This window comes from Cladophialophora yegresii, assembly GCF_000585515.1.
Source record: "Cladophialophora yegresii CBS 114405 chromosome Unknown aczIN-supercont1.5, whole genome shotgun sequence".
In the NCBI taxonomy this organism is placed as follows: Eukaryota; Fungi; Ascomycota; class Eurotiomycetes; order Chaetothyriales; family Herpotrichiellaceae; genus Cladophialophora; species Cladophialophora yegresii.
In genome coordinates, this window is record NW_006913049.1 from 560191 (window position 1) to 585434 (window position 25244).

Here is a 25244-nt window from a genome sequence, read left to right on the forward strand (position 1 = left end):
GTCCAATAGAAGGGTCGTGTCGCTGCTACTGCAGGGTGAAGAGGCTTTGGAGGCTTTGCGGCCTTGCGATCAGGCTGAGCGGTGGGTGGTACTCCATACGAAGGAAGACATGTCGCAGTCAACAGTGGTACCGAGCTTCAGATGAGCTTCGGAAGCCGGCACATGTTCCAAGAATGACCGCCATAACAGTCACACAGTGATGGATGATTAATGGCGAGATGGCTTGACTCGTCGTTACCGAGGCATGATGCCTTTCCGTACTAGTATAGTGCGGAGCATTTCGTGCGCTTGCGAAGTGCTCCACATGGAGAATCATCGGCGCGTTGTAGGTCGGTTGGTGGTTGCGCAAGCAGGCCTGAGGCACATCAGTAGCCACACACGGAGTCCCGGTCTCGCCTTCCACGTCTTGTATTGTCCTGGCAGTCAAGAGAACGATCCTCTTCGCGTCACCTCCAGTCACAAAATCATATCCGCGCGCAGGAGCAACCTGCTCTAACTACGGCCATCACCTTGATATTGATTCTGTCTGCGTTGGGGACGTTTCTAAGTCCCTAATATCGTGCAAAGATACTGGAAATCCTGCCCTGGTGACGCGGTCTACGAAGCAATGACTGCGTCCACGATACATCGATGAACTCGACCCCAGATGAGGGCGAGAGCTTCCTGCGCAACCAGGACGAAACCCTTAGCGAGAGCCCGCATGGCAGGAACTCTGCTATTCCCGACGACGGAGATGTGCCCGAGATCACGCCTGAACTACAGACACAAGAGGTGGTAGGCGTTGAAGCCTCCGGTGCCGAAGTTGACGTTGAACGCGATACAACTGAAGACGAAGAGGAACTGCCAGATCCAAATGGAGTCGACGATGGAAGTCCAGTCAACGGGACGACAAACGTCCTGAGCAATGACGACTCGTTGTCAACACCCGATGACACGCCATCCAGACAAGACTGGATACTGTCATCTTCGTTGAGCGATGCTGGCTCCATCCGCAGTCCCGCCCGAAGAGGCAGCCCAGCAGTTCCGCACCGTCCCTTTGACATCCGGTTCCAATCCCGCCTGTCGAGTTCCCAGCTCTTGCCTCTCCGATCTGCTTCGCCTGCTTTCCTCGGCACCCATTCGCGCCACTCTTCCGTCGCCAGTTTTGCGTTCCAGCCACCCTCCGAACCTGACGAGGGCGTAAATCCATGGGATGTCATTAGGTGGAACAAGTTCAAGAAGGTCTCTGGGCAGGCGTTCTCTGAGATCGGGAGAAGGAATTTCGGAAGCCCAACGTGTCTGGCTGTGGCAGATCAGCTGGTTTTGGGGACGTCCAAAGGCCTGGTTCTCGTCTTCGACCATCATCAAAATCATAAAGCTATTATCGGGAGTGGCACAAAAGCTGCCGAGAGCGGACCTGTCACAGCTCTCGCAATATCTGCCGACCATAGCACGATTGCCGCTGCGCATGCGACTGGGCACATCTTCACGTGGGAAGTGGCCAGACCTTCTCGGCCGTTCCTCCATATCCAGCCAATGGACATTTCCCAACCTCAAGCCAGACGCGGTGACGGCCATATTGTAGGAAGTACTGTGCTCCACATCGGGTTCCTCGGCTATAGGCATACCGCCCTTGTCTCTGCCGATGACAAGGGCATGGCCTTCTCTCATCTTGCAACTCGAGGCATGGGCGCGGTTAGCCGCGTTGTTCGCACTACTCGAATCCTAGGGCGCTACCCGGAAATGGTCTCGCGGAATTCCCAGCCTCAGAAGAAGAGCTCAGTCTTGGCCTTTTCGCCTCTACCGCTTGGCAACATAGAGCAAGGCACAGACAGCCTGGGGTTAGTGGCCATGCTGACCCCTTACTTGCTCGTCATTGTCTCGACCACACCCGTGGCTCAGACCCAACATAAAGCCGCTCGTCCCAAAGAGGTAGCGGCTCACAGCGCCATGACTGCTGCATTGGCATGGTTCCCAGCCATAAAGTTGAAGTCGGGACAGGCCGAGATCTCAAGGTCGAAGCTTGTCTATGCCTGGTCGAACATCCTTACCGTCTTGGAAGTGCACGAGATGCAGGGCGAGGACGAGGCTGGAAAGGACAAACCGCCTGAGCTACAATTTCTGGCCAGGAGCCGGTATCAGGCAGAGGAAGCCATCGTTGCCGTACAGTGGTTGAACAAATCGGTCTTAGCGCTCCTTACCATCACCCAACAACTACTGATAATCGAAGATTTGACCATGCATGTTACAGAAGCTTTCGACCTTCTGAAAAAGAACGTCTATCACGCAGACCTCTATTCTCAACAACTTATAGCCATCATCGAACAACTCGATGAAGAGGACACCTCGATGCACGGGGTTGTTGCAGACGCATTTCATATGAGTTTCCGAGCTTATAAGGGGCGGTTGTTCCTGCTTGGCGTCAATGATATCTGGACAGGAGTCCTGACAAATTGGGCCGACCGACTTTTGGCCATGATCAATATAGGTGACTTTATCGGTGCCATCCAACTTGCCGCAAAATACTACCAGGGCGAAGGAGAAAAGGCGACGATTGGACTCCCCGAAGATGACGAGACGCGCGCGAGTCTAGTCAGAGAAAAGCTGATTGAGATGATGACCGCGTCTTTGAAGTATGCCTTCGGGAAGAACCAACAGGCCGGCAATGATCAGATTGAGAAGCCTCAGATGGTCGAGCTTGCTGATGCTTGTATTCAAGCATGTCTCATCATGGAGGATCAAGACTTCCTTTTCGAGGAAGTCTTTTCGTGGTATGAGGAGCATGAGCAGGGACCTTTGTTCGTTGATGTCCTGGAGCCGTATATCCTGGACCAAAGGGTAATATCAGTGCCCCCACCCGCTCTGAAGACTCTGATCAACCATTTTGCTCAGACGCATACACCGTCAGTCTTGGAGGAGATCATTTGCATGCTCGATACTTCGACCATGGACATTGATCAAGTGACGACTCTTTGCAAACGATACGGCCTCTATGATGCCTATATCTTTGTCTGGACGAAGTCTCTCCACGACTATACTACGCCCTTGATAATTCTCCTCGATTTTGCCAACGGCGAAGAAGGGTTACGCCAACAAACAGTCGATGTTATGGATAGATATGCTCTAGCCCAGAAAATTTTCCCGTACGTCTCCTTCATCCTGACGGATCGAGTATATCCTACTGGGAATGCGATGGACGATGAGGAGGCTACAAATGCAAAATGCCAAGTTTACGACTTCTTCTTTTCTGGAGGCACGAGCGTGAATGGTATTTCCACAAGGAGAAGCGAACCTAGCCCGAAGGCTGCAACCTCTTTCGAGAATCTCGCTCGCGTCCTCCGCTTCGACACCGCTAGCTTCATCGCGGCCATGAACGAGGCTTTCGAAGATAGCTATCTGAATTCGGCAGATGACGACTCGCTGAACAACCTCAATATCAGCCAAGCTTCGGCATCGCGGACCTACACTCGCCAATATGTGGTGCGGATTCTGCTAGAAGTCATGTCGGCCGATTTCGACTCCGACGACTCCATCTACCTGGATATGTTCATCGCTCGCAATCTCGCCAAGTATCCGCAGTATCTGGTTCTGTCAGGGACCATATTGCAAGAAATCTTCGGCCGACTCTGCCACTACCCGGAGGACGACATGCGCGAAGATGCTCAGCTCAGCGTAGAATACCTCCTTTCGATCTATCAGCCGCCAAATGTACTGGAGTTCGTCCCTCTGCTCCGACAGGCCAGGTTTTACCGGGTTCTGAAGGCCGCGTTTAAGCAGGAGCGCCAATACTCCGACATGATATCCACATTCTTCCTTGACAGCGAGGACCAGGAAAGTGTATTCCCTACAATTATCGAGTGTCTGCGAGCGGAGTCGACCTTGACCGAGCAACAGCGGAAGGATGTCCGAGAGACAGTGCGGCAGCATGCCTTTGACCTCGTCACGATCGATGTACGGAGAACTGCTGCTACCGTTGAAGAGGTCGCCCCGGACTTACATCACCTCTTCATACAGGTGTTATCTGATGATGCTTATGCGCAGTACGAGTATCTTCGGATGATTCTAGAGCCGGAAGACAAGCTTCGTGGTCGTCGCTCCTATGGCCATGCGCTTGTGGAATCATATGTGCGCCTTTTGTGCCAATTTGACCCCTTGCATGTCAGAGACTATGTGGAAAGCATCAAGGAGGGCGACATTCGGCTTGCCAAGGTGCTCCCCACGATTGAGGACAGCGGCATCATCGATGCTGTTGTGATCTTGCAACTTCGGCAAGGTCATGTTAAGGAAGCAATGGACCGTTTGACCAAACATTTGTTCTTCCTAGGCTCCACGCTCAAGGGCTTGAAAACCGACTTCGTCGCACAAGGAGACGATGCCTCGGTCCCCCATCCTAGCACCGCTGTCCTTGAGGCATTGGAGAAGTACGCCCGGGTGGGCATCTGGCTCTGTCAAGGGCAGATGAAGAACGCTCCTAAGGCGCCCACAGTCTCCAAGTCACCGAGAAGGGCGGCCAGTGCGACACGGGCGCTGTCCTTTGAGGAAAATCTTTGGCTCGAACTCATTCTCTGCGTTGTGGGTATCGCCCGAGATTGTTCAGTCCAGGGCGTGCTAGACGTCACGGCTGAGCCAGGCGAAAGAGATGCCGAGATCATAACTGCATTGCGGACTGTGATCCAGCAGATCTTTACAGCTCTCCTGACCAGTACTGCATCAGTGCGTGACACCGCTGCTGGTAGGGATATGGTGTTCTTACGCATTTTACGGGCATTCCTGTCGCAGGCTGCCGAGACAAGCCCTTCGTTGTCGGAGTTACGGAATGTCATCAGTACAATCTTCTCAGCATATGCATATGAGGAGTCACTTTTGGCCCTGTCGAATACTATGCTGGACAAAGATGTTTTCGTCCACCTAGACGAAGTGACACGGCTCAGGCTGCGGGGCTGGAGACCTCGAGGCCAGGTATGCGAAGTTTGTCGCCGGCGGATCTGGGGTCCTGGAATTGGGGAATGGGTGTGGGAGCAATGGCAGAAAAAGGAAGAAGCTAGACTTGATCGACGGCGACGCATTCAACAAGGCGACCATACCGAAGAAGAAGATGGCGCTCGTGGAAAGGGCAAAGCCACAGTCGAAGTGAGCTCGGAGGAGGCACTCCAAGCCGAAAGCCCTGATGGATCAAATGCCCCACGAGAAGATATCGGGCCCCTCGTCGTTTTCTCGTGCCGGCATGTGTACCACCAGAAATGCCTGGGACAGGCACCAACCGAGGATGGTGCTCCTCAGCTAGTCTGCCCAGCATGTGTATAGCCGGATACATTGGAGAGCAGCGTGTTCTCCGTAGAAGCCCTTCTCTTGCGTGCTTGGGAATGCGTATGCCCCTTGGCGAGTCCACTAGAAGGCCCCATCCGCCTGATACGCGGAACGTTTCGAAGTGGACGCGAGGAATCCAGCCTTGCACGTGATCAGCCCCTTGAAGGCCTCCGATTGGTTCGTGTCAGACGCTTAGACGCGCCATTGGCCCGCCGCTTCGTCTCCTTTTCTTGTCTTGGTCGTCGCCACGAGCCACGACTCCATAACTGTTCGATCACCCTTCGCACGCACATCTGGGCCGGCGGCGGTGGTCAGTGCTGACTGTCCATCAGGCTTATCACTCCTAGCTCCCGCCTCGCCTCGTTTCACCTGTGCCGAGGGGCAGTCGCAAAGACATCCGACTACATCTGCGGCCACGGTTTCATGGCATTTTGACCCTCACGATTCGCCCATGTATCCCCCTCTCCAGGTGTGATCACGGACACATCTCAGTGTCGCAGTGCGTCTTTTCCTCCTTAATCAGTTTGCACAGCCATACATGGCGGTCAATCCCGCTTTGCCACGGCCATTATAGTGCTTGCATGGCCCTGGTCCTGGCTGTGTACCTGGTACGTGCCCGGTACTGCACATCGTCCAGCTGACCCGCACGCGCTCACGGTCGCGCTCAGCACACGCACGCTCAAGGACCCTAATTCTTCACCATGGACCCCTTACCTGCACGCTCCGCCCCGTTGAAAGACTGAACGTGCCCAATCCGCGAGAGCCGTTTTGATCTGCACGCCCAGCTAAGGCATATCTGTGCACCGTCCGCGCGTATCGAGACAGGTGCTGATGGGACCCACTCCAAGCACACCGATCTGGACCAGCCTCGCCCCCTACCCCTACTCGTATGCTCCCCCATGACCCCTCCTCCTCACATATACATATTTCGCTCCCTTGTCACATCAACGGGAGGGTCTGTTCTTTCTTTCCTCGTGAACGGGTCAGGTCATTCGTCTTGTGTGCTTTGTGGTGTTCCGTCTTTGTTTTCTTCGCATATTGTGCGTCCACTCCTTTGTGAAGTTTGCATATCTCTGCAGCGGTCGCTCCTTTCTTCCAGTCAATCCTTTTAGCACAGCATATCAGACCCACACCGTTGTCATCAAGCATGAACATGTTGGCTCATTCAATTCTGGTCACCCTGGTGGGACTGGGCCTGTTGGTCTCTTCGAGCACGGCTGGATACGTGCTCCAAGACGACTACAGCGCCGATCAATTCTTTTCCATGTTTGACTTTTTCACCGTATGTACCTGACCCCTTTTCATCGTTTGAGCATTTGCTAACCGTCATCAAACAGGACCCGGATCCGACGGGCGGCTACGTCCAATATGTGGACCAAAACACAGCCCAGCAAGGTGGCCTCATCAACAACAACAACGGCGCCATCTACATGGGCGTCGAGCACGCCAACGTGGCCTCGGGCTCCGGCCGACAGAGCGTCCGCCTGACAAGCAAGAAATCCTACACGCACGGCCTCATCGTGCTCGACCTGGCACACATGCCCGGCGGCATCTGTGGCACATGGCCGGCCTTCTGGACCGTGGGGCCCAACTGGCCCACTGCCGGCGAAATCGACATCATTGAGGGCGTGAATTCACAGCTCGCCAACTCCATGGCCCTGCACACGGGTCCGGGCTGCAGCGTGGCCAACGACGGCCTCTTCTCCGGCCAGGTCTCTACCCCCAACTGCGACGTCAAGGCCGCAGGCCAGCCGGGCAACGCGGGCTGCGCGATCCTCACGCCCAACGACCAAAGCTACGGCTCCGGCTTCAACCAGGGCAACGGCGGCGTCTACGCGACCGAGTGGACCTCGCAGGCCATCAACATCTACTTTTTCCCCCGCGGTGCCATCCCCTCGGACCTTTCGTCGGGCGCCAATCCCGACCCAACCGGCTGGGGCCAGCCGATGGCCTCGTTCTCAAACTCCGGATGCGACATTGACGAGTTCTTCAACGACCACCAGATCGTCTTTGACACGACCTTTTGCGGCGACTGGGCTGGCGCCGTGTGGACCACGGACCCGGTGTGCAGCTCCAAGGCCCCGACGTGCGAGCAGTTCGTGCAGAACAACCCCTCGGCCTTTCAGGACGCGTTCTGGACCGTCAATTCGCTCAAGGTGTTCCAATCGGATGGGGGCGCCCCTGGAGGTGCACCACCTTCCGGTCCTCCTCCCGGCATCCCGGGCCCTGGGGCCACGGTCTCGGCGTCCGTGTCGTTGCCATTCCCCAGCCCGCCGCCGTCGGGAGTTCCACCCGTCGTCCCGCAGCCCGCATCACCCCCGACAACGAGTGGCTTTCCGGTCGGCGGCGGTGGCAGCGGCGGTGGTGGTGGAGGTCCCGACGGAGACAACGGCCGGCACACACGCACCTTTGGCACCTGGGGCGCAAAGTTTGTCGCCGTCCCGTCCGCCACAGGATCCGCGGCCGCCGCAACAGCAACAGCAACAGTCGGACCGCCTCTTCCGCCGGTATCGGACTCCGCAGCCATTGTGGACACGACTTCCGAGTCACAGCCCGATAATGGGGCCGACGCAGATACCGACAAGGAAACATACACGACCGTGACCGCGCTCAGCGAGGAAGATTTCCATCCCCGTGCTCATGCTCATCGTCCGCGCCGCACTGACGCTCACGCTCACGCACACTTGCACGAGCACGCCCATCTAAGCCGGCGCGAGGACACGGCTGACGGGACGATCGAGCCGAGATCTGCGTCCATGCCCGTGTCCGTGTCTGAGCGGCAGGAAGAAGGAGACGGAGAACAGCAGCTGGTCGAGGCGTTCAAGACACACCTGTCGAGACGTCGGCGGCATTTGTTTCGGCATGCTTTTCCCCAGGCGGGGAGCGAGTGAAGTGAGCAGACGACCGGAGCGGGCGAGGACAAGAGAGTAAGAAGAGAAGAGAAGAGAAGAGTGAGATGGACAGTGACAAATGAAGCACGTACAGTACAGACCAGATCGGAGTGGAAATGTCTGTGCTGTGAAGAAATACAAGAAAACACGACGAATGAATGAATAAATGAATTATGGGAATCTGGTGCAATCGGTGGTATAGGTACGAACAAACGCAAGCATGCATGAGTTGGTTTTCTGGATTTTGGATTTGGCATTGCTTTCGAATCGAACTTGGAAACGGAAATGCAATGGTTATCCTAGGCATGTTTGTGTTATCATATGGCGTGGCATGAATCTGAATGCATTCGCTGGATGTTGCAACCATCTGACCGGGAAATGGAAACCGAAACGGAATGAGACGAGATGAGCTGTGATTAGATGAGATGAGATGAGAGATAGAACTGATACCCTCTGCAAGCCGCAATGCATACGGGAGTACTCTGCTGGTTTTGTCGACTACACAGAAGAAGTTTTCCACTGAGGCCGACTCGTTTTTCACCGTCCTGAATTCTCTAGGCATTTTCGCGGTCGTGCGTCCTGGCTTTGGATCTAAGCAAGTAACATCATAACAGCCACTCGTCTCCCTGCTTGGGACGGATCCTTCTCAAGGCTGCCGCTCTGTTGCACCGGGGTCATTCAGTCCCAGAGAATCGCCGCTCGTCCAGTTGACATCCAAAAACAGATACGAGATCTTCCACTCGCCACCATTCCTGCGGAAACTCCAATAGTAGTAGCCGCCTTCTTGGAATGTCTTGCCGAGGTCGTGCTCGTCGATGCCGCAGACAGCGTGGAGTACCGTGCGGGCATGTGCGACATTCTCTGAATCAGGATCGAACGTTATGGTAAAGTTTGAGGAGGCGTGCTGCGGTATTGATCAGACATTTGCACCTACCCATCTTCCTTGTGTTGTAGCTCCGTGGGACGATAAAGCTCACCAGCATTCGAAAGATTGTTGGTGCTGCAGGAACACACCACTTCGCCAGCCCGTCCTTGCCTTTGTGGTTGCCGAAGGGAAACGTCACATCACAATCTTCCGTGAACAGGTCGGTCCACTTCTCAATTGCTCGGTGATCGACCATACAGACGTCAAGGACATAGGCGTACTCGTTCAAGAGGTCGGTTATCTGTTGGTGCTCGTATAGGTATCTTACCATGTCCTCTAATGTTCGAGGCTGGGCTAGTTCGGACGAAGGCTTGGAATTAGATTTCTTGGTGCCATCCTGAGCCCCGGGCTCCGCTGCTGATTCTGAGAGGGAGTATTCGTGGTATGAGAGCGGATGGTTGACTGGCAGCAATGCTGGTCGTGGACTCATCGCGGGATCGACTCGGTGCCCCTTCTTGAATTCGCGGGAGCGGAGTCAAAGGTGCCTCAGTTTAATGTAAAGAGTTGAAAACATACCAGTGGATCTCACGATCAGTGACTTTCGAGCTGAACTTCTGGGCTTGGAGGTAGATATCAGGCGGGGTTGCTGCTTGAACCGTATGCAGAACCCTCGCTTCCCCATGTTGTGGAGAGACGCTCCACGCATCCCATTGGCGGAAGCCATAATTTTGTTGAAGAAATGCTCTCAAAAGAGATACAAATAACGTCTTGAGGTGTTTAACTTGCGTGACATTGATATCTCGTCGCATGTGGCTTCAGAATAGCCAAAGGTCGAGGCCCGGTGGCATAGCAGTAGAAACCTTCTCTCTCCTGTGTCTAGGGGCTCTGGGACGTTGTCGCTGGGAGGCAAGCCCGACTATGTCGTTTTCTGATGGGATCTCTGAGAAGCTCATGTCAAGATTGCACCTCGGAACCTCGACGCCTGGCACGTCGACGCCCGGCACAAATCCCGAAACTGGTCGTTGAGAGATTCGAGATTTGGGCCAGCGCAAGCAGCATGGATGTTTGCAGGAGTACTGGGCGTGTCCCTGGCGCCATAGCCGATGTTCACCTTTACCCAGTAGCAGATGAAGATTTTCGGCCGTCACTCGCGTGACTGGCAAGGTTTGCTCGTGGGTTGCGAAGAACATCGCGGCAGATTCGATGTTGTTGATGATCTTGCTGTTCTCAGGCGTCAACGCTGCCAAAACCTCCTGGGCCGATTCGCTTCTCACATATAGCAGAAGCGTGAGCGTCCCCGTTCCAAAGACAGATCAGAGCATGGAGCAGAGCAGCTTGAAGGGTGCCGGGGCTGCCCGGCTTGATGGAAGCGACAGTGAGTTGTAGAAGCGACATGGCGATCTTAACACACTTGGAAGCTGCGAGGATGGATCCGTCTTCCACTCTCATCTGCTTTTCTCGTTTCTGCGCCACAAGGTTCAGGAAGGCACGATACAAAAGGATCCGTTGTCGCCACCAGAAAATGGCACGTCGGCGAAAGTGGGTTTTACCAAGCTTGAAACAAATTTCCCCCATGGGTGAGCCAAGTGCATCTTCTCGGGCCTTGTCGTCCGGATCGAAAGTGCTGCATTGATGCCCGTGGGCAAGCACCATGTACAAAACAGCAGCGCACAACTGCTACCCTTTGCCCTCGTGGGCAGACCCCTCCCAAAAGTTCCGGTGTCGTTCCCTAAAGTTCCCGGATCCCACAATAGGATAGAGCCGATGAGGGATCTGGAAGTATCGGTTCATATATCCGTCAGCGATGGACCTTGGTGGCGGTGATGTGCCAGTGACTTGGGCATCTCTAAGGTTCGCTGTATTGGCAAGCTACAGCTTGCTTCGGGTGAGAGGCCATCCTGACTGAGACGTCAAGCGTGTCCCTCAACCTGCTCTTCGGACGCGAACGGCATGGACGATGGTATTAGGCGAAGGGCCTCCATAGAATTGAGGGTTCCGCATTCCAATAGTCGGATAGTTGACGCCTCGCAGCAGGTGGGCCATGTCGTCCTCGGTCTGGGCTGGCGCCAACAAGGTCCCGTATACTTGATGGGAAGTGACGAGTGGGGCTGGGGCCAGTGTCACTCCGGTTCTGATTTGTGGTGTAGCCACCATTTCCGAAGGCGCTCCTCAAGCTGAGCAATCCTCTTACAAGCACAGACTGAGACGACGCCGAGGCCGGAAGAGGGACGTTGGCTCACTTCATCGCCGTCGCCAACGTGAGCTTCTCTGGTGCTCGGACGTCTCCTCCATAGTGCCACTAGAAGTCTGCGTCAGTTACCGCAACGAAACGCGACACAGCAATGGCGCGCCAGGCCTTGATTGTTACCAGAAGTGCATTTTCTTGACGCGCGTTCTGCACGGATTGCCTCCATTAGACATTTCGAGGCCCGATTGTTTCTGTTCAGAGAAAGACGTAGACAGATTCCCGGGCGTAGCCTCTGACGAAGTGCTCTACAGTTGGAATAAGCCTGCTCTGTTTTGGTTCTCTTCACGCCTGTCTGACTCCGCGCGACCACTCCAGGATTCGAGAGGTTCGACTCATTTTCTCTTTTGCGGTCAGGTGTGATCTCTCTATATTGGAGCATTGCATTGTCGCTAGATGACTGGTTTGATTCAGGGTTACGAGTGATGCCGGAATTCCACAGGTTCGGGACTGAGTCGCAGGCAAATCACTCCAACCTCACCACTTACTCAATAGCCTTCAGGGAAAGATGAGTCAGCCTCCTCTACACAGTAGGTGTTTAGCTTCACGAGTATACTCTCTCAGCGGCAAACATGATGGTAACTAGAGGACGTGGGTGAAGGATGGAAGCAGAGGAAGCAGGAGAAGCGGGTTCTACTTATTTCATGCCCTCCATCGGGTCTTACTGCTCTCGCTACTATGAACGCAGTGCGAGGACGAGTACGCAGGTTTTACTTAGACAATAATCTTCAGTAAAGATTGAATACCTTTTATTCCGCTATTCTGCTTACAAGCACAACAATGTTATTAGGCCGTCTCAGTGTACCTCCTCACCCCGGTGTCTCGCTTTCCCGGGGTTGTTTAGCAATTATGTGTGGGAGATTGCGTGATTCTCCTCCCAAATATACAGTGGGTATTCTCACAGGTTGAGCCCATTTTGCCATTGAAGCTGGGTCCAGTATGGGTATCTTTTAGATGCTGTCGCTAAGCGCAAAATGTCTTGCTCCCGCGCCAGCACAACTCATCAAGGCTTTCGAAAGACAGACGTAGATGCTGCAGAAGAACGATCGTAATGTCATGAGATGACTAGACATAAAAGGAAAAAGGTCAGGTTTGCAGGGGAATGTGGTACATCTCCAGAAGATCACCAGCGTTCATGAATGCCTGTTGTCCCAAACGCGCCCCCTCTTTCACTGGCCGGACTGTTGGCTGCAGCGAAGTAGGTTAAGGAGTTTCCGGTGGGGCTGCCTCTACCCCTCCCGATGCCCGTGCCAAAGTCGAAGCGTTCAAACTCATTCAGGCTGCTCACATCCGACTTGGCATCAATGTCTTCATACTCGTCTGCATCTGACACAAAGCTGGCTCGTTTGGAGGGGTGGTGGCTCGATAGAGCTGTCCTCAGGCCCGCCGACTGACTGTTTCCGCCGCCGCCAAAGAAGCGGTCTTGGTGTTCCTTCGGGCTCTCTCGGGGTATTAATTGTGAGCGAGTGGCCGGTGGAGGGAGTTTGGGAGATGGACTGGGCTCTGCCGCCGGAGCATGACCTAGGCGAGAAGAGTTGGCTAGGCGCGCGATGCGCATGTTCTCTTCTGTGAGACCTTGGCCAGCTGGGCTATTAGAGGCCGGTGATCTGGTGGCTTCTCGCGGATGTGCCGTGTTGATCGGTGGCGGTGCGCGCTTGCTCGGTAACACCTTCGGAATCGTTGGAGTGTCTTTCACGATAGGCGAGTATTGAGAGATAGCAGATGCACCGTTAAACGCACCTGGTGGTGGGGCTACAAGGCGTGAGGGCGCTTGTGCCCGGTTGCTGTGGTCCATGGTGGGGGAGGGATCGCGGAAGCGAAAAGCTGTGGACGAAGGTAGAGGTGAATCTTTTGGGCTCATCTGTGGAAGTACCGGGCTTGGTCCACTCCGAAGGACTGGGCTCGGAGCTTTTCTGGATACTGGGCCAGGACCTGATCTTGGCGGCGGTGGTTGATCCCTCTGCCCCGGTGTGCTGTTACTTCTGTTCCTGTTCCTCCCCTGATCTCTGGCCCAATCAGGTGGCCCAGGTCGTCCAGCTGTGGCTGGTCGCGGACCATGGTCTGGCAGTCCTTGGCCTGGACCTCTAAAGTTTCTGTAGGGGGAATTCGCGGTTAAAGTTCTTTGTTGTTCAAGAGCCCGCTCGTGCCCCGCAGAGCCGGGTCCTCGAGGTGTCTGTGGTCGGGCGGCACCAGTCTGAGTGGGCGGCCACTCCGACGTTGTCGTTGGCGGTGATATAGCGGATGGTAGCTCATTTTGGAAAACGACGGGTGGTTTCTTCTCCTCAGATGCCCCAGGGTTCGACTTGGTAGACCTGCTACTGCTTGAGCGGCTATGCAACTTCTCTCCTTTGCCTGTCATAACAAACTCTGGCTGGCTTTGCAACTCCCTTCTATGTCTCCGCCTCATGAAGAACCAGAATACAGCCAACGATGCCACGAGTATGACAGCAACAGGGACGACAATAGCTGGGATGATTGTGGAAAGATTCGAGTTAGATTGCTTGGCTGCTGCGCTGCTCGTTGCGGCGGCCGACGTCGTCGATGTAGTCGTGCGAGTGGTAGATGTAGAAGACGCTGCTGCGGCCACAGATGTGATGGAGGCATATTCAGCGGAGTTGGTAATGGTCTTGGTCACTTCCGTGGTAAATGTGGTCTTGCCCGTGTCGGTGCTCTTTGCCAGTGTCTGTGTCTCTGTGATAGTAGTGAAGCCAGAAGCAGCCTCGGCGGTGACGATGGCGGCGGTGCCCGAGGGGTCTGGAGTGGCGATGGCGGTCGGACCTATAGACGGCGGCAGGCTTGCTGTTGGGTTGTCTATGCGAGAAGGTAGCACGTCCGAAGCCTGAGGCCCTCGTCTGTGCAGGCCCAGACCATGCCGGAGCATCCTGCCTGGTCGCATTGCAGGCAGGATGGAGTGGTCGTCGCCTACGCTAAGGTCGAGGGAGAGGACGACAAGATGCTCAAGTTGAAGACGTGATGCTGGCAGTTGCTGGGCTGTCGTGACGAGCTCCTTTTGCGCCCGGCACTATCCCAGTTGAGCATGGGGGCTGTCGCTGGCAATTCAAGAGATCACCGAGCGCAGGCTGCTAGCGTGAGGCCATCGAGCTGGGGGAAATTGGATGCGCAGGCTAAGGGAAGCGTTTACCGTCGAGAGGGTCTGAGGCACCCAGGCAACTTTGGGAGAAATACGACGCAACAACTCGTCGAGAGGGCCACGGTCAACACGTCGAGGGAGAGTGAAGAAAGACATCTGGAGAAAAGAAGTCAAGTGTCTCTGGCGAGTACGGAGCATGCTTGGAACTTGGTGGATACACAGTCGAGGGGGGAGGGCAAGGGCAGGGCAGGGTAAGTCAGGGCAGTCAGGGTAGTCACAGTGGGCGCGTTGAGGTTGCGCAGCAAAGAACGAGAACCGCCGACTGTTTCGGGCAGCCGAATGAGGAAAGGTGCGAGACAAGCTCAAACACGTTTTGCACGTTTGAAATCCCCGGCCGCTGTCCGCCAACGTTCGCCAACGTCCGGCCACACGACCAAGACACCGCGCTAGCCACATTCGCGGTGGGATCCACTCTTCCGAGTTGCCGATCGTCAAGCGTCGGCGCCGTGGTGCGAGGACCCAGCACCGGCGGACACAGAAGGGGTCAAAGGGTCTTTCCAAGAGGTCCGCTTGACAACCCCATGGTGATGACCTGCAGAGATATCGTCACAGGCGGTTGATGGAAACATTCTGATACTATTCTCATGCAGTTGCCGCCTGGGGGCACGGATATGGCTGTCCGCAAGGGCGAGGTGAGCACTGAACGGAGAATGTGACTGTCGAAAAGGGGCAGGAACAAAGCAGATCTGGCAGCTTTCTTACGGAGCACATTTCTGCCATCCGCATAATCCCAGACGATCAATACTCCGGATATGGGGAGGTACAGGGACATACCCAGCAGTAGTCAGACCGTTACGTGAGGACCGACTACATATCCGCGCTCTTCTTTTCGTCTACACCTGCAGTCTGCCATGCTCTCAAAAAACCTCTGACGAACGTGGTCACGCATGATTCACATAGAAAACTCTAGCGGCCTTGTGCACGTGCGCTGAGCTTCCCTGTGCGCGGGTGTACGGAGTACAGTGGGTATAGATCCCGCAGGCATTAGAAGTTCGTGGACTAAGGCGCAGCAGAGAAGGCTTTCATTTTCAACCACCGGCCATTCGGCTTTTCTAACTGCGAAGATTCGTCCCGCAGATTCTCAGTGAGCTAGGTGGGAAGGGCGAGAAAATGTACACAGTAGAGATTTTCCTTTATAATCTAATCACGATGCTACCTGCCGCGCATATGCAACAACCCGCACGACCCAATTGCCCCTCCAGCTCCAAGCATTCCATGTTCGCTGCAGGTCCAGGACGTCTTCCGAGCTGTGTTCGTAGTGCATGACTCGAATCTGTATCAGGCGCTCAAGAAGCCCGCTGAAGCACTTTGTGCTAGGCCCTGGATTCTGGAGGAGCTGAAAAATCGTTCTGAGAACCCACCCTGGTTTTGGGGAATAGGCCATGTTGCACATTACACGAGCACGACCTTATCACCTGAATTACGTGCACTTGAGAGATTCCACAGGCAGTCGAGACTTTACAACGACCATTGCGTGTAGATGGGCACAAGGTTCAGGAGCCGTGAGGCTTGAGAAGCATGCCGTGTGCGAATGATTCTTCTCACTGTATACATATCCCGTCGTCGTGAGTTTTTTAACCGTACTTACGCTGACTCGTTCATCAGTGAGGACGGGTTCGGTTCCCGCTGTCGCGCAACCGATGTGTCATGGAGACGCGCACAGCATCTTAGTGACAAATCTCTGAGCTCAGAGTACTCCGTACGGATACATACAAATGTATAGGTATTTTTTGGGCATCCGGATAGCCCGACATTCACTTTTCCGTCCCGTCTCGAGAGTCACACAGTTGAGTGATATGGCGGACTGGGCTTTTCCCAATCGGCTTAGCCCCAGCGATTCGAGGCTTAATCAAGGTCTATCACCTCGGCACGGCCAATCACACGCCTGCCATCGTTCCCAGGCTGTTGGTTTCTTCGGTCTAGACAATCCATTGGTGTGATTTCAAGCCGGCTCTCAACCCCTCATTCGCTGTCTCGAACCTGTAAGCGCCGCAGCCATGTAAGCACAAAGTGCCAACTGCGACTTCACAATGGCTGAATTCCCGACGACCTGGCCGGTCTTTGAGACCTTCTCCTGTCTCTATGCCCTGTCATTGAGAAGTCGCGGTCCTTGAGTCATCGACGGACCCCTCCAGTCGTCGACGCAACTTCGCGGCATCGAGGCTAGACATGCGAGAGCATTGAAGCACCATCCTACACCACACGGACAGACGCACAACGACCTGCGGCTTCCCAGCACGTCGAACCTGCACCACCATGAAGACCTCGAAAGCACCTAAATTCTTCCTCTCCCGGCGGTGGAAGCCCAACAAATGGCCCTTTTATATCCTGCTTGGCATTGAGCTGCCATTGACGGTTGCGCTGCTCGCGCTCTTCGGCATTGCAGCGCCAAACACGTACCGCACCAGGCTCTGGCAAGATGGCGCAGACAATGGCTTCAACTCGAGCCCAACCACGGGACTGTACGCCGCTGCAAACTACAGACCGTACACAACTCCGCGGGTCTGGTCGCAATTGTGAGCACCACCGCCTTCCGCCCACCAACCACGATCGCAAAACGTACTGACTGCAATCATAGCATAACCGACTATAACGTCGCCATCACCGTCCTCAGCATGTTCATTATGCTCGTCAAATCAATCATGTACATGCTCCATGTCTTCCCGCCTGTTCTCGCGGTCCTCGTCCATGCAGGCCTCCTGGTACTGTATGCCATCTCCACAGTCTACCAAGCCTCCAGCGACACCACCGACCCGGACCACCCTCAACACGGGGCGCCCTGGTACATCACCAAGAACTGCAACGTCGCGCACGACAAGAAGAACATCCAATACTGCGAGCAGGCGAAAGCCAGTTTCGCGTGCACATGCGCCATGCTGGGCGTATTTGCGGTGTACTTCGGGCTCGCCCTGTACAGCTGCTTCCCCAACAAGCAGCAGCGCGAGGAGTACGCGGAGAAACAACGACTCAAGGCCGAACGATGGGCCAAATTCGAGACATACCAGGATGCGGAGACAGGAGAGACGAACGTGGCGCGGTTCCCCGTGCCGGAAACACCAGGCTTGCAGGCGAAGAACCCAATGACGCCGAGGACAATGGCCTTCAACACCCTCGGCGGGACCAAGGATTTGCCATTGAGAACTCACTTCAGCTCCCCCAACACGCCAGTAGCCCCCACGGCGCCGTCCGTGGATACTCGAAGAAGCCCGGACATCCCCACAAGCCCGGTGAGCCCGGGCTTCATCAGCCGCATTGGACTCGGCACAGATAAGAGCAACGGCAAGGCGCCTGAGGTCGAGCACTTCAGTCCACAAAATGGCGGACCCCCGCAGCTGTATTTCCCACCACCACCGAAGACATCTAAGAAGTAATGACACTACTGGGGAAGATCGAGATTCGTGCATGTGACTTGCCTGGGCGTGGTCTGATGTGGTTGGAAATTGAGCGCGTTATGGTTCAAGCTCGGTTATGCCTGAACGGGATGGACATGAATCTGCTGTATGTACAATGTGTAAAGGTAGCGAGTACGGAGTACGCAGTAGCGGTCGGCGCATGATATGAGATGGTGCAGTACCTCGACATGACGATATTTTATGCCAATCCGAAGAGGTACGATCCTAGGTTTGCACGTCGAATCCTTGTGTGGCATAGTAATCACGTTCCATGGCGATCCTGATCCGCACGCTCACGGACCACACATCGGCCGTGGCCGACTACTGTCCCTGTCATGTACCGTGATGCCACAGTCCACAGTCGCGACAGTCAGTACACATGCGCACAAGACTCGTGGAGCTCACTCTCCCGCCTCGGGATCTTGATTGGCCCATGACCCAGCTGACCCAAACCGGCGCGGTATGAGTCGTTTTTGCGCGCCCCTCTTTCAGCACAAAGTACCATTGCCCGTTGGAATAAGACACCACAGGACTATAACGCGCCAACGAAGCATCGGTGACTGCAAGATATACAAGGAAAACCAACAAAATCATGATATTCAAGCGTAACCCTATAAACTCCGTCACCTCGAAGCAATACCCTGAGCATGGCCTCCCTCCGTGGCTGGTCCCCCGGTCAGGTTGCCCACGAACTCCTGATACCGGAATACATCTCCACCACCTTTCTTGGGCGCAGGGTCCTTCAGGCCTCGCACGCCCGCGATGCCGATGACGTTCTTGCCGAGGATTCTTCGCCCCGTGAAGCCTTCCATCGCGCGATCAATGTCCTTTGCGGACAGCGGCCGCTCGCCAGGGTCAGGAGCCGTATTGAGCAACGCTGTGCGTAGTTCCGCAATGTCGATCTGGCCACTGTCGTCATCGTCAAAGGCAGAGAAGGCGTTCAGCAGCTCCTGCTGAGGTGATAGTCCGACCAAGATATTGGCCAGTTGGCCGAGGTATTGAGGCAGGGACATCTGCTGAGGTTGGCCAGGCGCGAAGAATTGCGATAAGTTGCTCTCGTGCAGGCCTAGAGACTGGAGTGTTTCTGCCACGGAAGACGCGTCGATTGTCCCGTTCGAGTTGGAGTCCAGGACGGAGAAGGATTCGCGCATGTTATGCAGGAGTTGCGGAGGGAGTTTGGAGAGGTTGTCGTTCTGGGATAGCATGCCGTTTGAGACAAGCCTGCGCGGTTCTCTCCCTGTTCCGTTGTCCAAGACTGACAGAGAGGATCTCTCGAATTTGGACGGTGAGACGAGCTGGGACTGGCGGGTGGGTGGTGATGGTGGAGGTTCGGTCTGTGCTCGCCGGAAGGGGTGTTCCCCGGTGGTCTTCGAGGGCGTCGAGACAATTATTTCCTCTTCCTCCTCCTCTTCCGAGACGGTGTAGGCATGCTTCAATTTCGATGGTGATGTCAGTGGGGATGCACCGCTCCTATTTGTGGGCGGAGTATTAGGTCTTCCATTGCTGACTAGGGTAGGCGAGCCTGGAGAGGCTGGCCGACGGAAAGGTGATGAGCGCGGCGAGTTGAAAGTGGATTTGTATGAAGACTAGGATGAGGTATTAGCATACAGGGCTGCGACGTAAGAGCGCCGACGCGGTACATACCATTGCCGCTTTCCATAAATGGACGGCAGCTGTGTCAGGGAATGATGCAGTTGAATCTCTCGTAGGGTCGATTTACAGTCCTCCGATTCGAGTTGGTATCTCTGTATCGGTATTCAGTCCTAGGGTGCGTGGTGGTGTCGTTCTATCGGTTCTTCAATTCTCGTGGGGAAGCCATTCGGGTCGTCTGCATACTAGTAAACAAGCCCACGTTGGCACAGCAGCGAGACTCTTGATAAGACCCTTTGTCGGCAGGTTAAGCGAGCGCATATCGATTACCTAGGCATGCCCTGGCGGCCCCCATTGAAGCCCATCCTCGCCCAATCATTCTTCAGGTCGCGCTCGGGCGTTAAAGCGCCGATCTTTAAGGGGCAGGACCCGCAAGCTGGCAGGGATGGTCACTCTGCCCTCCTCCAGACTGTTCGACCGCGATGAGGAGAGCATCACGATGAACATCAGGCATCGAGAGCCTGTACCACTCGCATTTGTCGCCTGCTAGGATATATGACACTTCTTGCATCAACGCCACGAGCAACACCCTTACATCAGCCCGTCGCCCTGACCTAATCCACAAACCTGCCATACGCTTTGAGTGTGATTCCGGTCGACTAGAAAGTGATATCAGAGAAGACGCAGGCATTTTGAACCGACTCTCACGACGACGACGGCGGTGGCGGTGGTGGTCACGAAGTCATGACTGAGACGATGGTATACAGACCGCACCCACCACTAGGGCACTACGACCGTCCACGCTCCACCTCTTCCAATTCCGGCTCCCATAAATCGACCTTCTCTCACTACAAGGTCTCCTCGCAGACATCACTGGCCCCTCCCTCACCGAGAAACTCACATCGCTCCTCTCAGAGAGTCTCCACCGTGTACGAAGATGGCCCATATCGTCCCTCGAAGCGATTGCGATCGCAGTATCCGCTCAACTCAAGTGAATCGCATGTGGAATATATCCTGGTCGCCTCTTTCGACATCGATCGCGGCCCGATAATGGAGCATCAGTATCCCGGCGCGATCAGTCCGGACGAGAACATGCTGGCGGAGCTGATGCTTCCAGACCAAACACACATGCGACAGCAGGACTGGACCATGTTTTTCCTGCACAAGGATGCGGGAACAAGTGAGGAGGACGGCGCTGAACGAGCAGCTAGAAGGCGGCAGCGACACGCGAAGCGACGTGTGAACGGTGCTAGTGAAGCCTCAGCTGCAGGTGGAGAAGACCTCGAAGACGATACCAGCAGTGATGAAAGTGATGTAGATAGCCTGGAAAGTCCTCCTCTGATGTACGTCCTCAACTTGGTCAACACCAAGCAAGACAGTACAGTCAAAAGAGGTGCTGTCGTCAAGGCGATGGCTATATGCACAAGACATTCTTTCTTGCACATATACAAGCCTCTGTTGCTGCTGGCTCTTGAGGACTACTTCAAATCACCAACGCAAGACACGCTCGAACTGTTATACAATGCGCTAAACGCCATGGACCTGTCCCTGATGCCACGGCTCTCATTGTTGGAACGTCACATCCTACAAGCCACCGATGTCAAAGACATGTTTATTGAGAAGTTCGAGCAGATGATATCCCAGCGACTGACGGATGAAGACCTGGCGAAAGATCCGGATGCCCCAGAATCACCGGTGAAAGCGGAACCCAAGTACTCGCTGCCGCGAGACACACACGAGTTTGAGTCAAAGATCGTCTACAATGGGATTCCTATACCTGTCAAGATCCCCACCGCCTTGTCTCCCGAGACAGTGGGCGACTTCTCGCTGATCAAACTGGTACAAATCTTTGGCACGCCGCATCAAACCCAGCCCCAACCTTTCGCGTTACACCCTCACCTCACCACCTCCGGAGCGTTCACTCACCCTATCGTGGTCCTCATAAACGCCATGCTTACGGAGAAAAGAGTCATCTTCCTAGGCCACAACCGTCCGTCAGGCGAAGTGGCAGAAGCTGTCCTCGCGGCATGTGCCTTGGCCTCTGGCGGAGTGCTGAGAGGTTTTACTCGGCATGCATTTCCCTACACAGATCTGACAAAAGTCGAAGAACTTCTCAAGGTCCCCGGCTTCATCGCAGGGGTCACCAACCCGGCGTTCTCCTATCATCCAGAATGGTGGGACCTGCTCTGCGATTTACCATCGGGAAGGATGAAAATCTCTTCGTGTATCGAAGCTGCCCCTATCACAGAAGGCACGACGTTCTTCCATCACCATGGGCATTCCGTCATGAGCCAAAAGGATCTGAATCACTCGGATGCCACAGGTGACGTGCTTTTCATGGACGACGTCAGCCGAGGCATCGCCTCTCGAGCCGGCGAGGCCATCATACGCGCTAAATTCCGCGCCTATATAACAAAGTTTACCCGTATCGCAGCAGCTTTCGAAGAGACCGTCTATGGCGCAAGCAGCCTTTCTGTCTTGCCACCAACAGAGGTTGATAAACCCGATGCAACAGGCAGCTCAGCCGCTCCTCGCCCAATGTCGGTCAGATCCTCCAGCAGACATCTCAAAGGCCACGGCTACGTCTGGCCCAATGAGGAAGCCAAAACCCGCGAACTCGCCGCCTCAGCAGCAAGGATTGAAGGCTGGAGAAACACGCGGTCTTATTATGCATTCATCTCCGATCTCGCTGCTCATGCTTCGGATCCTAAGTCGCCGACTTCCCCTGTCAGCATGGCGAACATGCTTGCTTTTGCGCCGGCAAAACCGTATGTTGACCTATATCATTCGCTGGCCAAGCTGAGGACTTTGCATTTGACGCCTGCCGAGGCGGGGGCTATCTATCTGGCGCTAGAGGCATACTGCACCGACTACGACAGCATCCTCGAACTGCTGGAGATGGCGCCCATGTCTGAAGCCGGGCTGTTCTATGTCGGCCTGGGTCTGTGGCATGAAGATCGCAGAGTAAGAAACGCGGTCACTACGTTGCTCGACAGGGTCAGGAAACATCCCGCAGGACGGTTGTTCTTCAATCGGTTGGGAGGATGGGCCACAATGGGCTTTCAGCGTCGAATGCAGGAGAGGGAGGCGAGCGCGAGGGTCAGGCAGGCCGAGACGGATGATATGCTTGGCCCGCTGGCTGTCGACGTGGATGTGAGACGTAGTTGACAGGCTATGTATGTATGTACGGATGAATGAGAGATGACGAGGCACTTTCCAAAACCGACACCTTTCCTGCCGAAAGGAGGCAACAGTGAGAGTCGCCTAACCGTGACTTGGGCTCATCTCCGATCGATTGTGCTGTAGCAGTCGCCAGATTCAATACCCTTTCCGCACCCACCTCTCTACTCATCGGATTATGACCTGAGAAACTCTCCTCAAACCCACAGATTTGGATTACACAATCAATATGCTTGTGCATGTCTGGCTGGACGTGGAGTCGCTTCGCCTCCTCCTTCGAGATAGGTCGCTACTTTCCCCCAGGAGAGGACATATTAGAGAAAAGGGGACAGGGCCAGGGACATGTACTGTGTAGGACAGAGGAAGGCCGAGGACCGGCTGAAGGACTTGTGCACAGCGCCCAGTAAAGCGGCGGGTGCCATGAGCCACATGACTAGTCCTATCCTGGTAAAGATGGTAGGATACTTAAAAAGCGGCATGGATCTATTCTCAGTAGATTTACTCAGTACTGTGTACGGAGTACATCTCCCTTTGTTCCTTTGTCACTCCTCTCAACATACTCCGTACTGTGTAGGTATCCTCGACAGCTCGAGCTCACCACAACAATCCGAACCGAGCTCCACCGTATCAATCGTGTCCATTGACAGACGCGGCCGTCACCATTCCAACGCACAGGATTTCTCCCGCTCAAGTAAACGAATTCGACAACTCGTGTGTCTCGAGCCAGATCGTACGTTCGTCACCCGTCCGGTCGAACAGATTCATCATGTCCCAGCCTCCGAGTTCGCTTGTCCAGTCGATTTTCTGATGGAGTGGCAAACGGCCGTCATCTATCAGCCACTCGTCAAACCACCATTCGCCGCGCAAGTCGGGGAGATCGGATATCCTCATGCTCGTTTTGTCCCATGTGATCTCCCCAGCGAAACTCCCCTCGTATATGTCTCTTTCCGTGTCGAACGGCCACCGCAGGATTTCCGACGCCGCGACAGTATACCGATACGTGCTGGAGATCTCGATCCCAGCGTTACGGACGAGGGCCTCGGTGGCGTGAAAGCCCTCGGTGAAGCGATGGCCTGAGAGGTCGGAACGGACGATCCCCGTCATATCCGCCGTCGGCATCGCGGTGGGCCCCTCGCTCTCGCGCAGACAGCTGTAGATGTGCATGGGGATGGAGGAAGGGAAGCGGAGGCCCAATCCAGAGCCCAACCCCTCGGGCAGGACGATCCTCTTCAAACCCGGGAACACCCACTCGATGTCGTCGTAGTCGACCCGGCCGAGAATCCTAGGGTAGAGAATCGGAAAGACAGTCCCGTCGAGGATCAAGGTGTGGATGCGGCCGACGAATGTGGGCTTAAGCTCCACGACCGGGTCCACGGTATACTCGGCTGTGATCGGGGCCTTTTTCAACGCTTCCTTCATCTCCCCGTACGTTTGTCGGCACAAATATAGGGGCAGAAGCTGACGATCGTTGCAAGAACAAGGTTGTAGAGGCTTCGGCGGTAGGTCGACAATGTCGTCCGAGTCTTGCTCCGCGACGATTTCCTTGGAATCTTCCTCTATATATTCCTCAGGAGGGATCTCTTTGCGACACCCATCATGGCTGACCGCTCCGAAATAGTGGAGCTCATCGAAGACGAACTCCCATATCCTCAGGCGGATTTCGGGTGGGATCGTGAGCAGAGTAGGTGGTTTCGGAGAGTCCGCCATGCGGGCTGACGGGGTTGCTGTTCCACTATCCGTGTCGAGCATGTATTCGGTTGGTTGGTTTGTGCTCCTCGCTGTGTCGAGCTAGACGTATGGTCTTCGTTGGTGGGTTGGATTTTCCCACCCAAGATGCTGACGCCACAGGTATCGGCAGTAGGCAGTATACAATACAATGGCCAAAGCAGTGCAATGCAAGGGCGCGGAGGGGTGAAGAGCTTGCCGCAGTAACGAAGGCGACAGCCACGTTGACTGATATCGCCCACCACATATGGGGACCACTCACCAATATAAGCATTCTGCCTGTGAGCCAAACGAGGACCTTTCGAGTTGGCTTTTCGCGCCACCAGCTCTGGTCGTGTCAACATCTCGAGGTCCTCACGCAGGTTTGTTGGAAGATTGTTTGGTACGAGATCCTCACGCAGGTATTGAAAGTTGTTTGGTTCGAGGTCCTCACGCAGCGGCGTCGGAAGTTTGTTTGGTTCTCCGTCGTCTACGCCAATCAAGTCACGAAATAACATTGACAAGTTCACGACATGACACGGCATGGCATGACTCTTCCAAGCCCTCCAAACCAACAAGCTGAGAACAACAGAGTTTGGCACATGGTCCGAGCGTCGGAGGGGAACGTCGTGGAACCAAGTAGGTACGTTTCTAGAAGGAGAGGAGGATTCGGCCGCTACCAGACGTGCTCGCCAAAGTCGATCGTGGATTCGCGAGGAATCCGTTGTTTGCCTTGCTTGTCCTCTGGGCTCGTGGCTGGCGCATCTCCACTGCGATGATGGGACGCTCGACGCGTCAGGCGTGAGTTGTGAGACCCGAGGCCTGAGACGCAGCGATCGTGATGGTTATGGTGACAGTCTCGGTCCAGGTGGATGCAACACATACAGGGGAACACTCAGAGTCAGAAGCAGAGAGAGCGCAAAAAGGTCGGTCCGAAGAC

General features: G+C 55.0%; 8 protein-coding genes across 8 annotated transcripts; 4 read left to right on the forward strand and 4 right to left on the reverse strand.

The window, feature by feature from the left end:
- Nucleotides 1–630: 630 nt before the first annotated feature.
- A1O7_06940 (uncharacterized protein) lies at nt 631–5283 on the forward strand (the record flags this gene model as incomplete). The annotated part of the gene is made up of 1 exon (XM_007760940.1): nt 631–5283. The coding sequence occupies one exon, from the start codon at nt 631–633 to the stop codon at nt 5281–5283; it is 4653 nt and encodes a 1550-aa protein (XP_007759130.1).
- A 1156-nt stretch (nt 5284–6439) lies between these two features.
- A1O7_06941 (endo-1,3(4)-beta-glucanase) lies at nt 6440–8177 on the forward strand (the record flags this gene model as incomplete). Its single annotated transcript, XM_007760941.1, has 2 exons — nt 6440–6568; nt 6624–8177. The coding sequence occupies 2 exons, from the start codon at nt 6440–6442 to the stop codon at nt 8175–8177; spliced, it is 1683 nt and encodes a 560-aa protein (XP_007759131.1).
- A 646-nt stretch (nt 8178–8823) lies between these two features.
- On the reverse strand, nt 8824–9532 carry A1O7_06942 (uncharacterized protein; the record flags this gene model as incomplete). Its single annotated transcript, XM_007760942.1, has 2 exons — nt 8824–9081; nt 9155–9532. 2 exons carry the CDS (start codon nt 9530–9532, stop codon nt 8824–8826), a joined length of 636 nt encoding a protein of 211 aa, XP_007759132.1.
- A 2878-nt stretch (nt 9533–12410) lies between these two features.
- A1O7_06943 (uncharacterized protein) lies at nt 12411–14168 on the reverse strand (the record flags this gene model as incomplete). Its single annotated transcript, XM_007760943.1, has 1 exon — nt 12411–14168. The coding sequence occupies one exon, from the start codon at nt 14166–14168 to the stop codon at nt 12411–12413; it is 1758 nt and encodes a 585-aa protein (XP_007759133.1).
- Nucleotides 14169–16694: 2526 nt separating this feature from the next.
- A1O7_06944 (uncharacterized protein) lies at nt 16695–17809 on the forward strand (the record flags this gene model as incomplete). The annotated part of the gene is made up of 2 exons (XM_007760944.1): nt 16695–16954; nt 17017–17809. The coding sequence occupies 2 exons, from the start codon at nt 16695–16697 to the stop codon at nt 17807–17809; spliced, it is 1053 nt and encodes a 350-aa protein (XP_007759134.1).
- A 644-nt stretch (nt 17810–18453) lies between these two features.
- On the reverse strand, nt 18454–19477 carry A1O7_06945 (uncharacterized protein; the record flags this gene model as incomplete). Its single annotated transcript, XM_007760945.1, has 2 exons — nt 18454–19416; nt 19475–19477. 2 exons carry the CDS (start codon nt 19475–19477, stop codon nt 18454–18456), a joined length of 966 nt encoding a protein of 321 aa, XP_007759135.1.
- A 699-nt stretch (nt 19478–20176) lies between these two features.
- Nucleotides 20177–22588, forward strand: A1O7_06946 (uncharacterized protein; the record flags this gene model as incomplete). The annotated part of the gene is made up of 1 exon (XM_007760946.1): nt 20177–22588. The coding sequence occupies one exon, from the start codon at nt 20177–20179 to the stop codon at nt 22586–22588; it is 2412 nt and encodes an 803-aa protein (XP_007759136.1).
- Nucleotides 22589–23287: 699 nt separating this feature from the next.
- A1O7_06947 (uncharacterized protein) lies at nt 23288–24307 on the reverse strand (the record flags this gene model as incomplete). The annotated part of the gene is made up of 1 exon (XM_007760947.1): nt 23288–24307. The coding sequence occupies one exon, from the start codon at nt 24305–24307 to the stop codon at nt 23288–23290; it is 1020 nt and encodes a 339-aa protein (XP_007759137.1).
- Nucleotides 24308–25244: the final 937 nt, after the last annotated feature.